At 39.5% G+C, this 14,098-nt stretch overlaps 4 protein-coding genes and 1 long non-coding RNA gene across 5 annotated transcripts in view; 4 read left to right on the top strand and 1 right to left on the bottom strand.

The window, feature by feature from the left end:
- LOC107598542 (cadherin-24-like) overlaps positions 1–74 on the top strand; it is a 3,631-nt gene extending 3,557 nt beyond the window's left edge. The window contains exon 10 of the mRNA XM_016289915.1: positions 70–74. Within this exon, the coding sequence (XP_016145401.1) occupies positions 70–74 (5 nt within the window). The remainder of the gene's footprint in view (positions 1–69) is intronic.
- Positions 75–81: 7 nt separating this feature from the next.
- Positions 82–1,271, top strand: LOC107598512 (uncharacterized). The gene is made up of 3 exons (XR_001610569.1): positions 82–183; positions 266–359; positions 1,178–1,271. It is a non-coding gene; the product is annotated as an uncharacterized lncRNA (long non-coding RNA).
- Positions 1,272–1,325: 54 nt separating this feature from the next.
- LOC107598541 (protocadherin beta-11-like) lies at positions 1,326–2,642 on the top strand. The gene is made up of 6 exons (XM_016289914.1): positions 1,326–1,330; positions 1,426–1,576; positions 1,658–1,786; positions 1,880–2,035; positions 2,206–2,386; positions 2,479–2,642. The coding sequence occupies exons 1-6, from the start codon at positions 1,326–1,328 to the stop codon at positions 2,640–2,642; spliced, it is 786 nt and encodes a 261-aa protein (XP_016145400.1).
- A 1,180-nt stretch (positions 2,643–3,822) lies between these two features.
- LOC107598540 (cadherin EGF LAG seven-pass G-type receptor 1-like) lies at positions 3,823–11,478 on the top strand. Its single transcript, XM_016289912.1, has 15 exons — positions 3,823–4,806; positions 5,561–5,686; positions 5,785–6,036; positions 6,113–6,211; positions 7,005–7,177; positions 7,314–7,462; positions 8,018–8,325; positions 8,686–8,796; positions 9,172–9,363; positions 9,497–9,591; positions 9,967–10,131; positions 10,265–10,459; positions 10,588–10,686; positions 10,796–10,817; positions 10,917–11,478. The coding sequence occupies exons 1-15, from the start codon at positions 3,823–3,825 to the stop codon at positions 11,001–11,003; spliced, it is 3,057 nt and encodes a 1,018-aa protein (XP_016145398.1). The 3' UTR covers positions 11,004–11,478.
- Positions 11,479–12,761: 1,283 nt separating this feature from the next.
- The window catches only part of LOC107598539 (ubiquitin carboxyl-terminal hydrolase 34-like), a 61,011-nt gene continuing 59,674 nt past the window's right edge, over positions 12,762–14,098 (bottom strand). The window contains exon 87 of the mRNA XM_016289911.1: positions 12,762–13,756. Coding sequence (XP_016145397.1) covers positions 13,101–13,756 — 656 coding nt within the window. The 3' untranslated portion in view covers positions 12,762–13,100. The remainder of the gene's footprint in view (positions 13,757–14,098) is intronic.

Genomic DNA, 14,098 nt, shown 5'->3' with positions numbered 1-14,098 from the left:
CCCAAACCCCCCAACGCCCCCCCCCCCCCCCCATGTAAAGCAGTAACACAACACAATGTGTCTTTGCAGGATAAAGGAGAACTCAGTGACACAACAACAGTTACAATAACGGTTGAAGACTTTGACAACCTAAACCCTTATTTTGATCACAGTCTCTATGAAGCATCTATTGAGGAAAATCAGGTAAACAACGTCAGAGGAGAAGATCCATGCTTAAAACACGTCTGATCACACAAATAAAACCCTCTTTTCTGTTCATGCACAGGCAGGGCAATTGTCAGACGTCACTCCTGAGGCCATAAAAGCTCAAGATGGCGACACAGGCATCAACGAGCCTGTCGTTTACAGCATAACAGCAGGTGCTGATAACACACTACATGACATATGTCCAAATCTAAACAACCTCCTCCACCTGTTTCCAAGTTTCTCACTAAATGTGGCAAAGCTAGAGGTGAAAAGACTCATTTTAAGTCTGATAATATGGAGGGATATAAAAATCCACCAAACAAGCCACATGAAGAACTACTGTAGTAATTTATAGCAAATGTTATAGTGTTTTTGAACCATACTATAGTAAAGTACTTGAATTAATTTGTTGTGGTAATTCTATAGTTGCTGTGATAATATAACAATTACTTTACCCAATACAATACTAAGTTTTCTACAACTATAGGGTATATTATACTACAATACACTACAGTGTATTAGCGTATTATTCGCTATAGTTAATACTACAGTACGTTGTAGCATTCATTAAAGTGTTGTAAATGCTATAATATATACAGTATAATACACTTTACTATAGTGGTTCAACAATGAACAATGCTGGGTTAAATACAACCCAGTGCTGGGTAAAATAGGGACAGACCAAACAATTGGGTTGTTTTGACCCAGCGGTTGGGTTACTACCCAGAAGGTTGGGTTAAACATTTAATCCAACCGCTGGGTCAAAACAACCCAATTGCTGGGTCTGTCCCTATTTTACCCAGCACTGGGTTGTATTTAACCCAGCATTTTTTTAGAGTGTAGTATTTACTATAAATTACTATAGAATTTTTTCATGTGGGAAGAGTCAAACACAAGTACAAAATAACAAGTACTTATAATATACTTGCATTTGAATACTCTGAATTAAGTTTCTGGTAATAAAGCACACATATCCACATTCTTGTTCCAGTCTTTCCAAATGAATATCAGAGCAACCTTAATATTGACCAAAACAGTGGAGTCATCTCCGTGACAACAGCACTAGACAGAGAGGAAATTGACCAGATAACGGTTTACATACAGGTATAGCACGTTTCTAAAGTCATTCATTTAAAAAGATGATGTTATGAATCTGAAGAGATTTCAGTATTTTGATTCTTCATGTTTTCTCATCAATGTTTCCTTGTAAAAACAGGCAGCTCAGCGGGACGATGCCAGTACGACGGCAAACACTGTGGTGTCTGTCACCATTGAAGACGTGAATGACAACCCGCCAAAATTTGAGCAGGATGAGTACACGGTGTCTATTCTGGAAAATTCACCACAGGACCAGTTTGTGCTTCAGACTAGAGTCACTGATCTAGACCTGGTACTGTTCCTGAAAACCTCACTGTCTCTTTGTACAAATAAATAATAAAAAAAACTTACTAGGTGACCTCTTTCATCCCAGGGAGGATTTGTGGGAACAATCCGGATTATTCCAGACTCTGTCCCTTTTTCAATCAGCCCTGATGGAATAATTCTGGTGAAAAGCTCAGTGGACCTAGACAGAGAGACCACAGTTAGCTTCAGTTTTCAAGTAACAATAAGGCTCATTTTATCATTAAATTTGATTATGCATTCTGTGCAACGAAAAATTATGTGACACCAATTTTGTTTTCAAAATCTAAAGGTTGAAGCACAAGAAAGCCCTCCTTCTACCGACAAAGCAACAGCAGATGTGACCATTGTCTTGCTGGATGAGAATGACAACAGTCCACAGTTTACAACTTCCAACTATGAGGGCAAAGTTTTCAGCAACCAGACTGCTGGAATGCAGGTTGTCAAGGTGATGAATCATTGTTTTGTTGAGTCATTTAAATGTTTTCCAGCACAATCAATACTTTAGTACATTTTCAGAGATTGTGGAACCGTAATGTCATAATAAGATGACTAATATACCATAAACGCTGGAAAGAAGTTGTATACTAACTATACATACATACATGTTCATGTAAGGTCGAGGCAGCAGACCTGGATGAAGGTCCAAATGGGGAAATCCACTACTCCATTGAGTTTGGAAATGAGAAAGGTCATTTTGTAATTAATGAGAATAATGGGGAGATTACACTAGTTAAAGAAATTGACCTGGTGGACAATACAATCCTTGAGTTTGCACTCTATGTGACTGCAAAAGATGGTAAGTTTTCATATCTAGGTGTTTTGGCAGACATTTGATGGATGCATAATTTTTGACTTAAAAACCACTGCACTTTCTTTTCATACCATTAGGGGGTGCTATAAGCAGATCAACTTCTGCAATAGTGAATGTCAAGGCACCTGGAGAGTCTCATCCTCAGTTCCTTCGGGACACCTACCAGGGACAAGTAGAGGAGGATCAGGCAGACGCAGACATCGTGAAGGTCCTTACAGCACGAACAGAGATTTCCTTATAAGAGCTTCTTTTCCAAAGCACTGTCTCTGTAAATGATATAAAAGCCTTTGATGATAATAATAGTCTACTGAATTACAACCATCTAAACTAACAACAACAACAAAAAACACGAAAAGATCATTTCACCAGACTTGGTACACTTATGTATGGGCTCAGTCTGAGGACACATGCAAAAAATAGCAGAGCTTGGCCACTTGGTGGTGCCATAACAGGAAAAAATATGAAATTATTTGTAAAGTCTCGTTTCCACTGAGCGGTACGGTATGGTACAGTACGGTATGATTCGGGATGGTACACCTTGATCTGGCTTGCATTTCCACCGCCAACCGCCTTTACTTGATAGGTGTGGTCTATGCTGGAAAGTAACGATGGACGTCATTCTCGAGCAAAGAAGAAAGTACAACATTGTCTGCGTGTACGTGTGTGAAAATATACAATTCTAAAATATACTGTTATATTTTAGCGTTTGCACACTCCGATGTAAACAAGCCCAACACGCATGAGCAGCATGGCAGAACGAGTGAAGGAGACACTTCATTTCATTCCCCTTGTAGCGGTTGGCTATTTTGGTACTATTCACAACTTCTGACAATGAAAACAGAAGTAATTGCGTACCGTACTGCACTGTACTGAACCATACTGCTCGGTTGAAACGAGGCTTTAAAATGAATTCATTAGTCCAATCTACTTTAAATTTAGCATGTGTCACAGCTCCATCCAGGGTTTAGGAGTACAGTCGCATATCTCAAAAAACATGTAAATGTAAAAATTCTGTCATGACTTTCTCACCCTCATATTGTTTCAAACACATTTTTTTTTCTGTGGAATACACAGTCTCCAACCCTGCTACTGGAGAGCTACCGTTCTGTAGATTTAAACTCCGACCTAATCAAGGTGTTCAGGGCTGCTTGATAATTACAGGCAGGTGTGTTGGAGCAGGGTTAGAACTGAAGTCTGCAGGACAGTAGCTCTCCAGGAGCAGCTACTGACATAAAAGGACCATACGGCTTATGCACTATATTCCAAGCCTTCTAAAGTTATTCAACAGCTTTGTGTGAGGAACAGACTGAAGGAATCATTATATAATGAAAACCAGAAGACTTAGAATATAGCATGCATTTCTTTAAATGTTAATCAATTTTGAGTTCTCACATACTGTAACAAAGGTAAATAGTCTAATCATGGACCAATGTGGACTCTCTCATTTACAGGTTGACTTCCTGTCCCTTGAACCTATAGTTCCTGTCATCTTAACTGTTGAGAGTGAAGCTGACAAGTTCTCAATAAACCAGGATACAGGTGTTCTCTCGACCAAAGCCAAACTAGACTTTGAGGAGACGAGCAGCTACACTGTGCAGGTGTCGATAACGGATGGTACTAACCGGGATGTTGCATCAGTCCTGGTTGAGGTGCTGGACATCAATGACAACAATCCAGAGTTTGAAATTCCCCCTGCTACTGTCCCAGTACCAGAGGATCACAAGGTGGGAGATGAAGTAACATCCGTAACAGCCACAGATGCAGATTCAGGGTTTAATGGTGAAGTGCGATACACTCTCCTGGGAGGTGCTGGGAGATTCAGTGTTGACCAAGAAACAGGAGTGATAACTCTAGCAGCTCCGCTTGACAGGGAGACCCAGGATGAGTACAGCTTAGTAATCACTGCCCAAGATCAGGGTCGCCCATCACATTCCGCTACCACCACTATGGAAATCTCCGTGACTGACATCAACGACAATGCTCCCATATTTTCCAAACAACAGTATGAGACCACAGTGTCCGAGCATGCAGAAGTAGGAACAAATGTCATAGACGTCATGGCGACAGACAAAGATGACGGTGAAAATGCTATCGTGACTTATCACATTGTCAAACAGGAGCCTTTTTCAACACCACTCGTCTTTACCATTGATGAAGGGTCTGGCTCCATAAACCTAGCTGAAAAGCTGGATTATGGCAAAGCTAAGAGGTACACTCTAGAGGTGGAGGGACGAGATGGAGGAAACCCTGTTCACACTGGCAGTGTTTCTGTAACGGTGTGGGTTGAGGACGCGAACGATAAAGCTCCTGTGTTCAGTAAGGAGGACCAGTATTATGTGTCCGTCTATGAAAACCTTGCAGGTGGAACTGCTCTGGTATCTTTGGAGGTTTCAGATGAGGATGAGGTAAGAAAAGTAGACACAAACTTATGGTATTCTGGCAACATCCCCTAAAGTCTATGTAGTAACTGCAGAGAAACCCCCCATTAACCCCTCCCGTAAAGCCTATGTAGTAACTGCCTAGCAATGCCTCTAGCAACCACCCAGAAAACCTTAGAAGCAATTTAATCACCTCAAAAACATGAGCAACCATATAGCAACACTCTATATTCATCCTCTTAAGCGGTTGCAGAGGTGTCCTGAGTGGTTGCTGAGACTCGTCATTCTTGCAGCTGCATAGAAACCACTCAGAACATCTTTGGACCTTCTCAGCAACACTCAACTTTCACCCAGAACACTCTAGCAACAACTTAAAACTCCGTAACACCTTCAGGGGTGCCGTAACAGGGGGATGGTTAGGATGATTCCAAGGGCCCTGATCAGATAGGGGCCTGATACAACCCATGCCCTTTGGAACACAATTTCTACAGAGGGGGTCCGAGTCAATATGCTGTTCAGGGTGCCCAGAAACCGTAGCAGTGCCCCTGAACACGTTAGCCACCCTAGGAAAAATTCCCTACCAACTACTCTGAAAAGTTTAGCAACAGCTTAGTCATGCAAGTATACAAGGCATATGTAACATTCCAAACTACAATTTAAACTACAAAAGACCTGAACAACTTTCAAATTCTCCTTGTAAATTTCCAAGTAAAGCTTTGTCAAGCCAACATTCCAAATTTGTTTTGATTGAATTACCTTTTCTTGTTTCCTTTCCGATCAGGGTGGGTTCTCTAAAGGTTTCTTTATCATGAACAGCGACACCTTCACGATCGACAATCAAGGAGTAATATCACTCAAGAGTGATGCCACATTGGATAGAGAAACTATAGACAGTTACATCATTGAGGTACAAAACTGTCATATTCATCTCTTGAACACAACTATTCACAACATGTTCAGGATAAATATTCATTCTAAATGGGATGCTTGCATTGTTTTCTTTAGGTAATAGCTGTAGACCAGCCTGATGATGGTTTAAGCTCCACAGCTCAGGTCAACATCACTGTTCTGGACGTCAACGATAACAACCCACAATTCCTTCCTCTCCCAGAGCGCATTGAGATTCAGGAAGGTGTTTACACTCCCTCATCACCTGGAGAGGTGTGCGTGATATCAGCCACAGACTCTGACATTGGAGAAAACAGACGTGTCGCCATCACTACTTACTCACACAGCAATATCTTCAGCTTCAAAGATGTGAGGACCTAAACCTATGACAGTGCATTGTCAGTTGTTCAGTTCTTATTTATATTTATTTCCTTTCTCCCTTAAGGATGGAACTCTGCTAGCCATCGAGGAGCTGGATCGGGAGACACAAGATGTGTATGATGTGGTCATTGTTGCTGTGGATCATGGCATCCCACAGGGAAATGTAATTTCCTTTTCTTTGAACAATTAGCATGATCTAACGGCATATATCAGTGCAGTTTTGTTATTGTACTTACTGGTACATTCTTAGTCACAACCTCAGACAGCATTCCCACAGTCTGTTTACAGACTACTGGTCCTCATTGCCAATATAACAAAAATCAGATCATCAGGTTTTCTGAAAGACAAAGGAGTCAGCATGTAATTTTATTTTTACCTGTCCGCCATGATACAAGACATGCTTGAAGGATAAAATAGTTTTCCCAGAGTTCATGAAAATCAAATCTTTGAAACACTTCCCTTGAGTTTTGTTTGAGGCACTTAGTAGCATGCAACTTGGACAACACAGACTAGGGGTAACAATCTGCCTCTGCTTTCCTAGACTTTAGTTCCAGCCTTGTTCCAACACACTTGGCTGTTGTTTTCAAGTAATCATGAGCACCTTGATTAACTGGTTCAAGCGTGTTTGATTAGGGTTGGAGCTAAATTCTGGGGAATGGCAGCCCTCCAGGAACAGGGTTGACTACTTACTGCTGTAAATTTACATCAAATTTAATATTTTTCCATCTCTAAATGACATGTAAAGCAAACTCCAGGTAGTAGTTTTTTATGTTGCACAGATGATCAACCAGTCTAAGCTGCTATCGATTAAGACATTGCGCTGTGAATCCAACTTTGTTTCAATATTCAAACCTCCAGATTTGACTAATTACAATCCTTAAGTTTGATACTAGACATTGCAAATATGGGCTTTTGGTCTGTACTACAAAGGATTGCTTGTGTTTATTTTTCTGCAGAACATCACCACAGTGAGGGTCAGTATCACAGACGTCAATGACAACGCTCCAGTCTTCAGCTCTGACACTTACAGCAGAAGCATTCTGATTAAAGACGCCAAGGTTGGAAAGTTGCTGCTGACAGTCTCTGCCACAGATAAAGATGCCGGATCCAACGCAATCATTAGCTACAGGTACAGCGCAAGACTTTCATACTTATAACTAGGCTTCCATTTAGAAAAGTTAAACTCTTTAAGGATTAATCATAAAAACACACTTACCTACATGACACCTTTTTAAGATGGATGCATGAATGTTGTCTTTCTGTAGTTTCTCTGAAGACTCTCCCATGGTTGCACTGGACGCTGAAACAGGAGACATTACTTTGACCTCTGACCTTAGTGAGGTCACAGAAGACATGCTGCTAACCCTGACTGCTATTGCGACAGATCATGGAACACCAGCACAGTCTGATGAAGGTTTGGTTCTGGTTTGCATAGTTCCTTTGAATTGAATTCATTGTGAATGCATTTAGTCATTTAGCAGAAGCTTTTATCCAAAGGGACTTACAAATGAGGACAATGGAAGCGATCAAAATCAACAAAAGAGCAATGATAGCAAGTGCTATAACAAGTCTCAGTTAGTTTAACGCAGTACACGTAGCAAGGTTTTTTTTATTTTAAATTATATAAATAAAAAGAAAACCGATAGAATAGAAAAAGAATAGTGAAAGCTAGTGTTCGAGGCCTTTTTGCTTTTGTTAATTGTATGATAAATAAAAATAATAGAATTAGAATAGAGAGTGCTAGAGTTAGAGGGTCAAATACAGATGGAAGAGATGTGTTTTTAGCCAATTCTTGAAGATGGCTAAGAACTTGGATTGAGTTGTGCTGGTCATTCCACCAGGAGGGAACATTTAATGTAAAAGTCAAACGAATGCAAATAACGTTTGCAAATAAAAAGTTAATTTCCCCTCAGTATTCAAATCTAATCCGATGAACGTGTCAAAACTAACATCTTTCTTCTCTCTGTAGCTGAAGTCTTGATTAACTTCAAAATTGCCGCTCTCACTGAGAGTGTGACTTTTGAGAGCTCCTCCTACAACTTCGTAATTAAGGAGAACGAACCTGAGGCCACGATAGTCGGGGAGGTCAAGGCATTAACAGGGAATCCACTGGTTACAGTCAGCTATAACATGAAGTCACACGAAGATGTCTTCTCTGTGGATGGTGAGGGAATCATAAAAGCTCTCAGACCACTGGACAAGGAGGAAGAGGAGTGGTACATCCTCACAGTAGAGGCCATAGACTCCAGAACTCCTCCAAACACTGCAGAGACAATGGTACTATTCAACTACAAACAAGGCCAGAAACAAACTCTACACACGTTTGCAAACACCAATGGTGGATAGCTAAAACCTGCAGAGTAGTTGTCCTTTAAGAACATTGCACCTCTTAATGCAACACAGAGAATGCACAAAGAACATTTGTAGCAAATTGCGAATAAATTAAATTTAAGAATGTAATGATACATTTGTTTAACTAGAAATGCTTGTGTTCACATACTTGAGAAGAATGTGTTTTGGACCCAAGTCTTGATGTTCCAACATGTTAAAACCAAAGTTTCTCTAAAAAAAAAAAAAAAAGTGGGCACGGGGCTCAGATATATTAGCATTCGACTTTCTCTCTCTCTTATCTTTCAGGTCAGCATTCAGGTTGAGAACGTGAATGAGGCTCCTGTGTTTGAGACTGAAATATATGAGGCGGAAATTTTCACTATCACTCCATACAAATTCCCTATAGTGAAGGTCCAGGTAAGTGAATCTCAGAGGTGGCTGGTGCTTTACAAAAGAGGGCATAGACATCAGTTGTAAATGCAATGGATGTACTCAGATTCATTTTGCCATTTGCCAAGGTACACTGGAAATATATCTAGAGACTAGAATATCATAGAGACTTGTGGGTGGGCTCTTTTGACTCAGGCCAGAAAGCAAACACCTAGCAACCAAAGAGAACATCTTAGCAACCGCATTGCTAATGCTATAGTAACTTCCTTGAAGACCCTTGCAAAATGGAAATACCTAGAACACAGAACTGTATATAAGTAATAGCCTAGAGAAGTTGCTAATTGTAGCTAATCAAGTATTTTTCGGGGTTACTAAGTGGTTGAAATGTCATGCGCCCCTCAGGCATCAGACCCAGATGTGGGCGAGAGCTCAGAATTGCAGTATTCCCTGGTGAAGTCCACATCTCTGGTGGAAGTAGAGGCAAACACTGGTCAAATCTATGTACAGGATGCATCTAGTGTCGGAGACGGTCTGTTTCCCATAGACGTTAAAGCCACGGATAAACATGGACTGTCCACAACTGCAACAGTACAGGTGAGAAGAAAGAGAGACAACAGGGAAAAGCTTTTGCAAGGCTTTTTCAAATGACCAAAGGCATTGTGATGGAGAATTCCATCTTTTGAAAATTCAAAAGATCAAAACAAGCTCTCATGTTTTCCACCTACAGATCATAGTGAAAGACAGCGAAAGTGACAACGTTGTGGTCATCTCTCTAAACCAGGCTTTGTTCACAGTGGAGAAAAAGATACCAGAGATTGAAGAGTGAGTAGAATTGCCATTTCTCAGCTTACTTTGCATGGGGACAGAAGGGAAGTTTAATCATTGCAATTTGTGTTTTGAGAAAAGAAAGTATGTTCGTCCAAATTGTTCACCCATTTTGTCACTATTTAATCACCCTTATGTAATTCCAAACCTGATGTGGCTGACTTTTCACTCCAAGACAAATGGAAAGTTTTTTTTTTGTTAAATTCACATTGACCATTGGACTATCAAGCTTCAAAAAAGACACCATTATATAGTCCATATTATGCATGTTTCCAAACTTGAATGAATCGTTCTTTTTGAGTTGGTTCTTTTTAATAAACTTGTTGCAGTTGACAAATCAAACTGAATGTTTCATTGGTGTTTTTTTCTCAGTTCCATGAAGAAAGCTTTAGGTTTGAATGTGAAAATCCTCAGTGTGAGAGCTAAGGATGGGATTGAGATGCGCACCATTCTCCGAGAGTCTACAGCCAAGACTTACATCAGCTTCATTGCGATGGATACCAGTGGTGCCGTCATTGAAGCAACGGTGGTCAAAGAGTAAGTTAGAAATGCAATACATTCATAAATTATTTCACTTTTTTGCTTTTAAACCCTACTAGGTTTCCATTGTTGCACAAGTCTATGCCGTTTACAAAATGCGAGTTTGAGGGATCTGAATTGTGTCCCACAGGAAACTGCAGAGTAATCATGAAGCTTTAAAAGTGGAACTGGAGAAGGTGTTTGGTTCCGATTTGGAATTCAAAGTGGAGGATGGTTCTGGAAACAGTTCTGAAGATTCCAGCGAAGCAGTACTTATTGCTCTCAGTGTTCTGCTGGCTATGTGCATTGTGGGAATTATCGCTCTGACAACTGTCAATCTCGTTAGGTAAATTATTAGTGGCCATTTTTCCTTGCACATTTTTCAAAATGACTACAAATTTTTTTAGGGGTAAACTTTTTTCAAGTGGAAAAATGGCTAAGTATTTATATAATACATTATTTTTGCTGCCTCAGGAATAAGAAAATGAAGGACACAGATTCTGACAAAGAGAGCTTCAATATTGGCGGAATACAGAACAGATCAAGCATTGACAATGGTCTTAACTTTTCCAGGTAAACACCACAATATTGTCAAAGATGCACTCACACTTTTTAAAAATTTGATCTCAAATACAAAATGTGTTCTGAGATGTTTGACTAAACACGTTTCTTCTGTTGACAGCAAAAAAGAAGAAGCCAAAGAGGTAAAGCACTCAGTTCATACGTACAATTCAGTCAATATTCTGTTACTGAATTTAAAAAGTTTGCATTTACAAATACATATTTCAAATTTTGTTTTTCAGGTTGAGTTCAGTAACACACGCGAGTTTGAAAGATATTCCGAAAATGACGCAGATTTGAGAAATGGAAGCAGCATCTCTGCCTTCTGAAAACATCCCAATGGATAAAAGATCCTCAATACTTGTCATTATAAGAGTTCATGAGTTTTCAAATGAATTCTGACACACTATTAAAGCTCTGTTCCATAATATAGTGAGTCGCATTTTAAGGCAATTCCAAAAGATACAAGCAAATCCCATAATGCATTGTGACAAGACAGAGAGAAATGTTGACTATAAATATACTATATACTACTATATTATACACATTTTATGCTTGCTGCCTATGTAGCATTTGCACCATCAATCACTTCTAGGTTTCATTTCAGTTACGCTGCGGTCTTAAACTCACCTGTTTTTAGAAAAGAGCAAAAAATCTCCTTTGTATACATGTTTTCCTTTCTTTTAAGTAATATGTACATTCAACTGCCTTGCATTTTGATTTTCCACGTGGTCTTTTACAAAGGGATTCGGACATCCCAAAACCTGCATACAAATAACAGTAGGCTTTTGCACTTTAACCGGCTCAGCTACAATTGTGTATCAAAACACGTTTAATTTGTATCTTTGATGATGTAAATACCTTTTTAGAATGATTAAACTTTTTGAATATGTTTCTTAACCATTGTGGACGTGTATATTTATCAAAGGACAATCCACAGCTGAGGCTTTAAGAGTTTTGATGAGTTTGAGTTTTAGCACCCTTTAAACCAGTTTGTGCTTTGGGCTGTGCTCAGAAAAGCATACTAGCACACTACTACTTTTTGTACACAACATTTTTTTGTACACTTACATTTTTGTTGACAACAGTTGCATATGCAAATATTTTTAGACTCATCTGAATTGAAAGTCAAACGTTGAGGCATTTGTACAAAAAAATAAAAAAAAATTTTTTTAATGCATTAAAAATATAAAAATCTGTAGTATTTCTGAAATGTTAAATGTTTCTGGTAAACAATGCAGCACATTAACATTTGAAATGTTTATTGTTGCATTTACAGAAAAAAAAAGGAAGTATGCGGTGTTCACTATTGTATATTGTACGCTATGTATTCTATTCTGAACACAGCCATCTTAGCCACTAGTTACACTCACAACAGAAAGGGGGGGGAAAAAAAAATTAAATAAAATAATCAGCCCACAACTTGCTTTTTTGGACTCGATTCATAATTAAATCATATTAAAATTTTATTAAGTTATATCCTATATTAAAATAAATCAAAACAGAAAGACTGAGAGAGAAATCAAATACAGAGAACGAGAAGAATGACATCCAATAGATTATGGAATGTATTTCGGTAAATAAAATAGAGCTCCAACTGTTCCATCAAATGTGCAATATTCCAGCCACAAATGTTCTGAGCCTGAAAAGAGCACCGTAAGTTTCTATATACACAACGTAGGTATATATATATATACACAGTAGATTTATATATACAGTATACTGCACTTGAATGGATATATACTGTATACATATATCTTACAGAAATATATATATATATATATATATATATATATATATATATATATATATATATATATATATATATATAAACCATCTCATTTACAAAGCCAGGCAACATCTAGAAGATTCTTTACAGAATCAAGGTTCTTGTGGTTCGTTCTTTCTTTTCAATATACAAAGTAAACATAGTTTTTGATATCCACCACAGAGAAAAAAAACACAGCAAGGCCGTCTCAGCCTCACACGTGTAAGTACAAAACTGGCACAGAAGACAATCGTGATAATAAAAATAATACACGTGAATAAAAACGCAAATTACATTATGCACTGACGGGACTAAAACGTTGTAAACCTTTTCCCTGTTTCACTGCAGCCTCGAAAACAAACCACTTCAAAACAAAGAAACCAACAAAATCACGGTTTAAAAAAGAAAAAACCTGCCCTTTGAAAAAAAAGACGCTCCAGTTGGTTTTTCATTCTGTTCAATTAATGCGGAGCTCAGTTTTCTGGAACCCGGAAACAGAACTTTTTGTGTTGCAACACGAAACAGATGAAGAGCGAGGCCAAACGGCGGGAAAAGGAAAAAAAAGTTGGACTTCAATTATTCGTAAAAAGACAAATCTGAACAGCATGGCGAACGAAAAAACGTGAAATGCGGAAAAAGGAGCGACGTGAAAGTAACGTCACAAAGCCGAGGGGCGTGTCCCTCCTTTCCCGTTCGAAAGTTTGGCAACCACAGCGATAGTGGCCTCAACTGTGCGCGACAGCATCTCCAGAGCATCCTGCACGGGGGCGTGGCCACATCCGCCTGACTCCGCCTCCTGGAGCGAGCAGCTCCGCCCCTCGGCAGAATCCGGCAGGCTGGAGAGTAAAAGCACCGAGTCTGCAGAGGAGGAGGAAGTGGAGGGCACTTCCTCTCGCTCTGGCTCCGCCTCCTGCTCTTGCGTTTCCTTCCGCCCATCCTCCTCTTCCTCCTCCTCTCTTCCAGCTATCTGCGGTGGAGGTTCGTCCGTTCGGCCGAACGCTTCGGGAAAGGAGGAGGATGATGACGAAGATGAGGATGAGGATGACGAAGAAACTTCCATTTTCTTCTCCTCGAGGGACGCACTGTCGGGAGAGGGCGGGTCGTTTTCCACTCCTGGGTCGATGAGGGAGGAGTCTCGGGTTTCAGTGTCCGAAGTGCTGGTTGGCGTAAACGCCTCCCCTGGCTCCGCCTTCTGCTCCAAGCAGGGAGCCAATGAGGAGGAAGTAGATGGCGGGCAAACGCTGTCTGCCGGCCGATCCTCAGCACTGCTGCTCACCCGCCGGCGCTTCACTGGAGTGACGCCTTCCTCTTCCACTGCCAGACAGACAGAAGAATAAAATGAAGCAACACCCACTTAAATACGATCATTTTCATACTTTAAAAATTAAGCCTTTTTAGGACTGTTTGCAATGTGTAATTATTGTTGTGTCACAAAGTGTTTAGGTATTTTGACCTTACCTTTCAAAGTACTCTGCAATTATTATTACTTATGTATAAAAATACTATTATAAAAGGATGCATAACTACAATAAACATCTGGTAATTTGTAAGATATAAAAAAAACAAAAAAACAAAAACAAACAAACATCCGTTTTATATATATATATATATATATATATATATATATATATATATATATATATATATATATATACA

Source organism: Sinocyclocheilus grahami, unplaced genomic scaffold (genome assembly GCF_001515645.1).
Source record: "Sinocyclocheilus grahami isolate Dianchi unplaced genomic scaffold, SAMN03320097.WGS_v1.1 scaffold252.1, whole genome shotgun sequence".
In the NCBI taxonomy this organism is placed as follows: Eukaryota; Metazoa; Chordata; class Actinopteri; order Cypriniformes; family Cyprinidae; genus Sinocyclocheilus; species Sinocyclocheilus grahami.
Note: the sequence above shows the minus strand (reverse complement) of the source record. Positions and strands in the feature narration are given on the sequence as shown.

Excerpts from the sequence above, each read along its gene's own strand:
- LOC107598541 (XM_016289914.1), top strand. Across the intron at positions 1,787-1,879 it reads CAGTTAGCTTCAGTTTTCAA|GTTGAAGCACAAGAAAGCCC; the intron begins GTAACAATAAGG and ends CAAAATCTAAAG. Across the intron at positions 2,387-2,478 it reads CTATGTGACTGCAAAAGATG|GGGGTGCTATAAGCAGATCA; the intron begins GTAAGTTTTCAT and ends TCATACCATTAG.
- LOC107598540 (XM_016289912.1), top strand. The coding sequence starts at position 3,823 with ATGGACCAATGTGGACTCTCTCATTTACAGGTTGACTTCCTGTCCCTT. Across the intron at positions 8,797-9,171 it reads TCCCTATAGTGAAGGTCCAG|GCATCAGACCCAGATGTGGG; the intron begins GTAAGTGAATCT and ends TGCGCCCCTCAG. Across the intron at positions 10,818-10,916 it reads AAAAAGAAGAAGCCAAAGAG|GTTGAGTTCAGTAACACACG; the intron begins GTAAAGCACTCA and ends TTTGTTTTTCAG.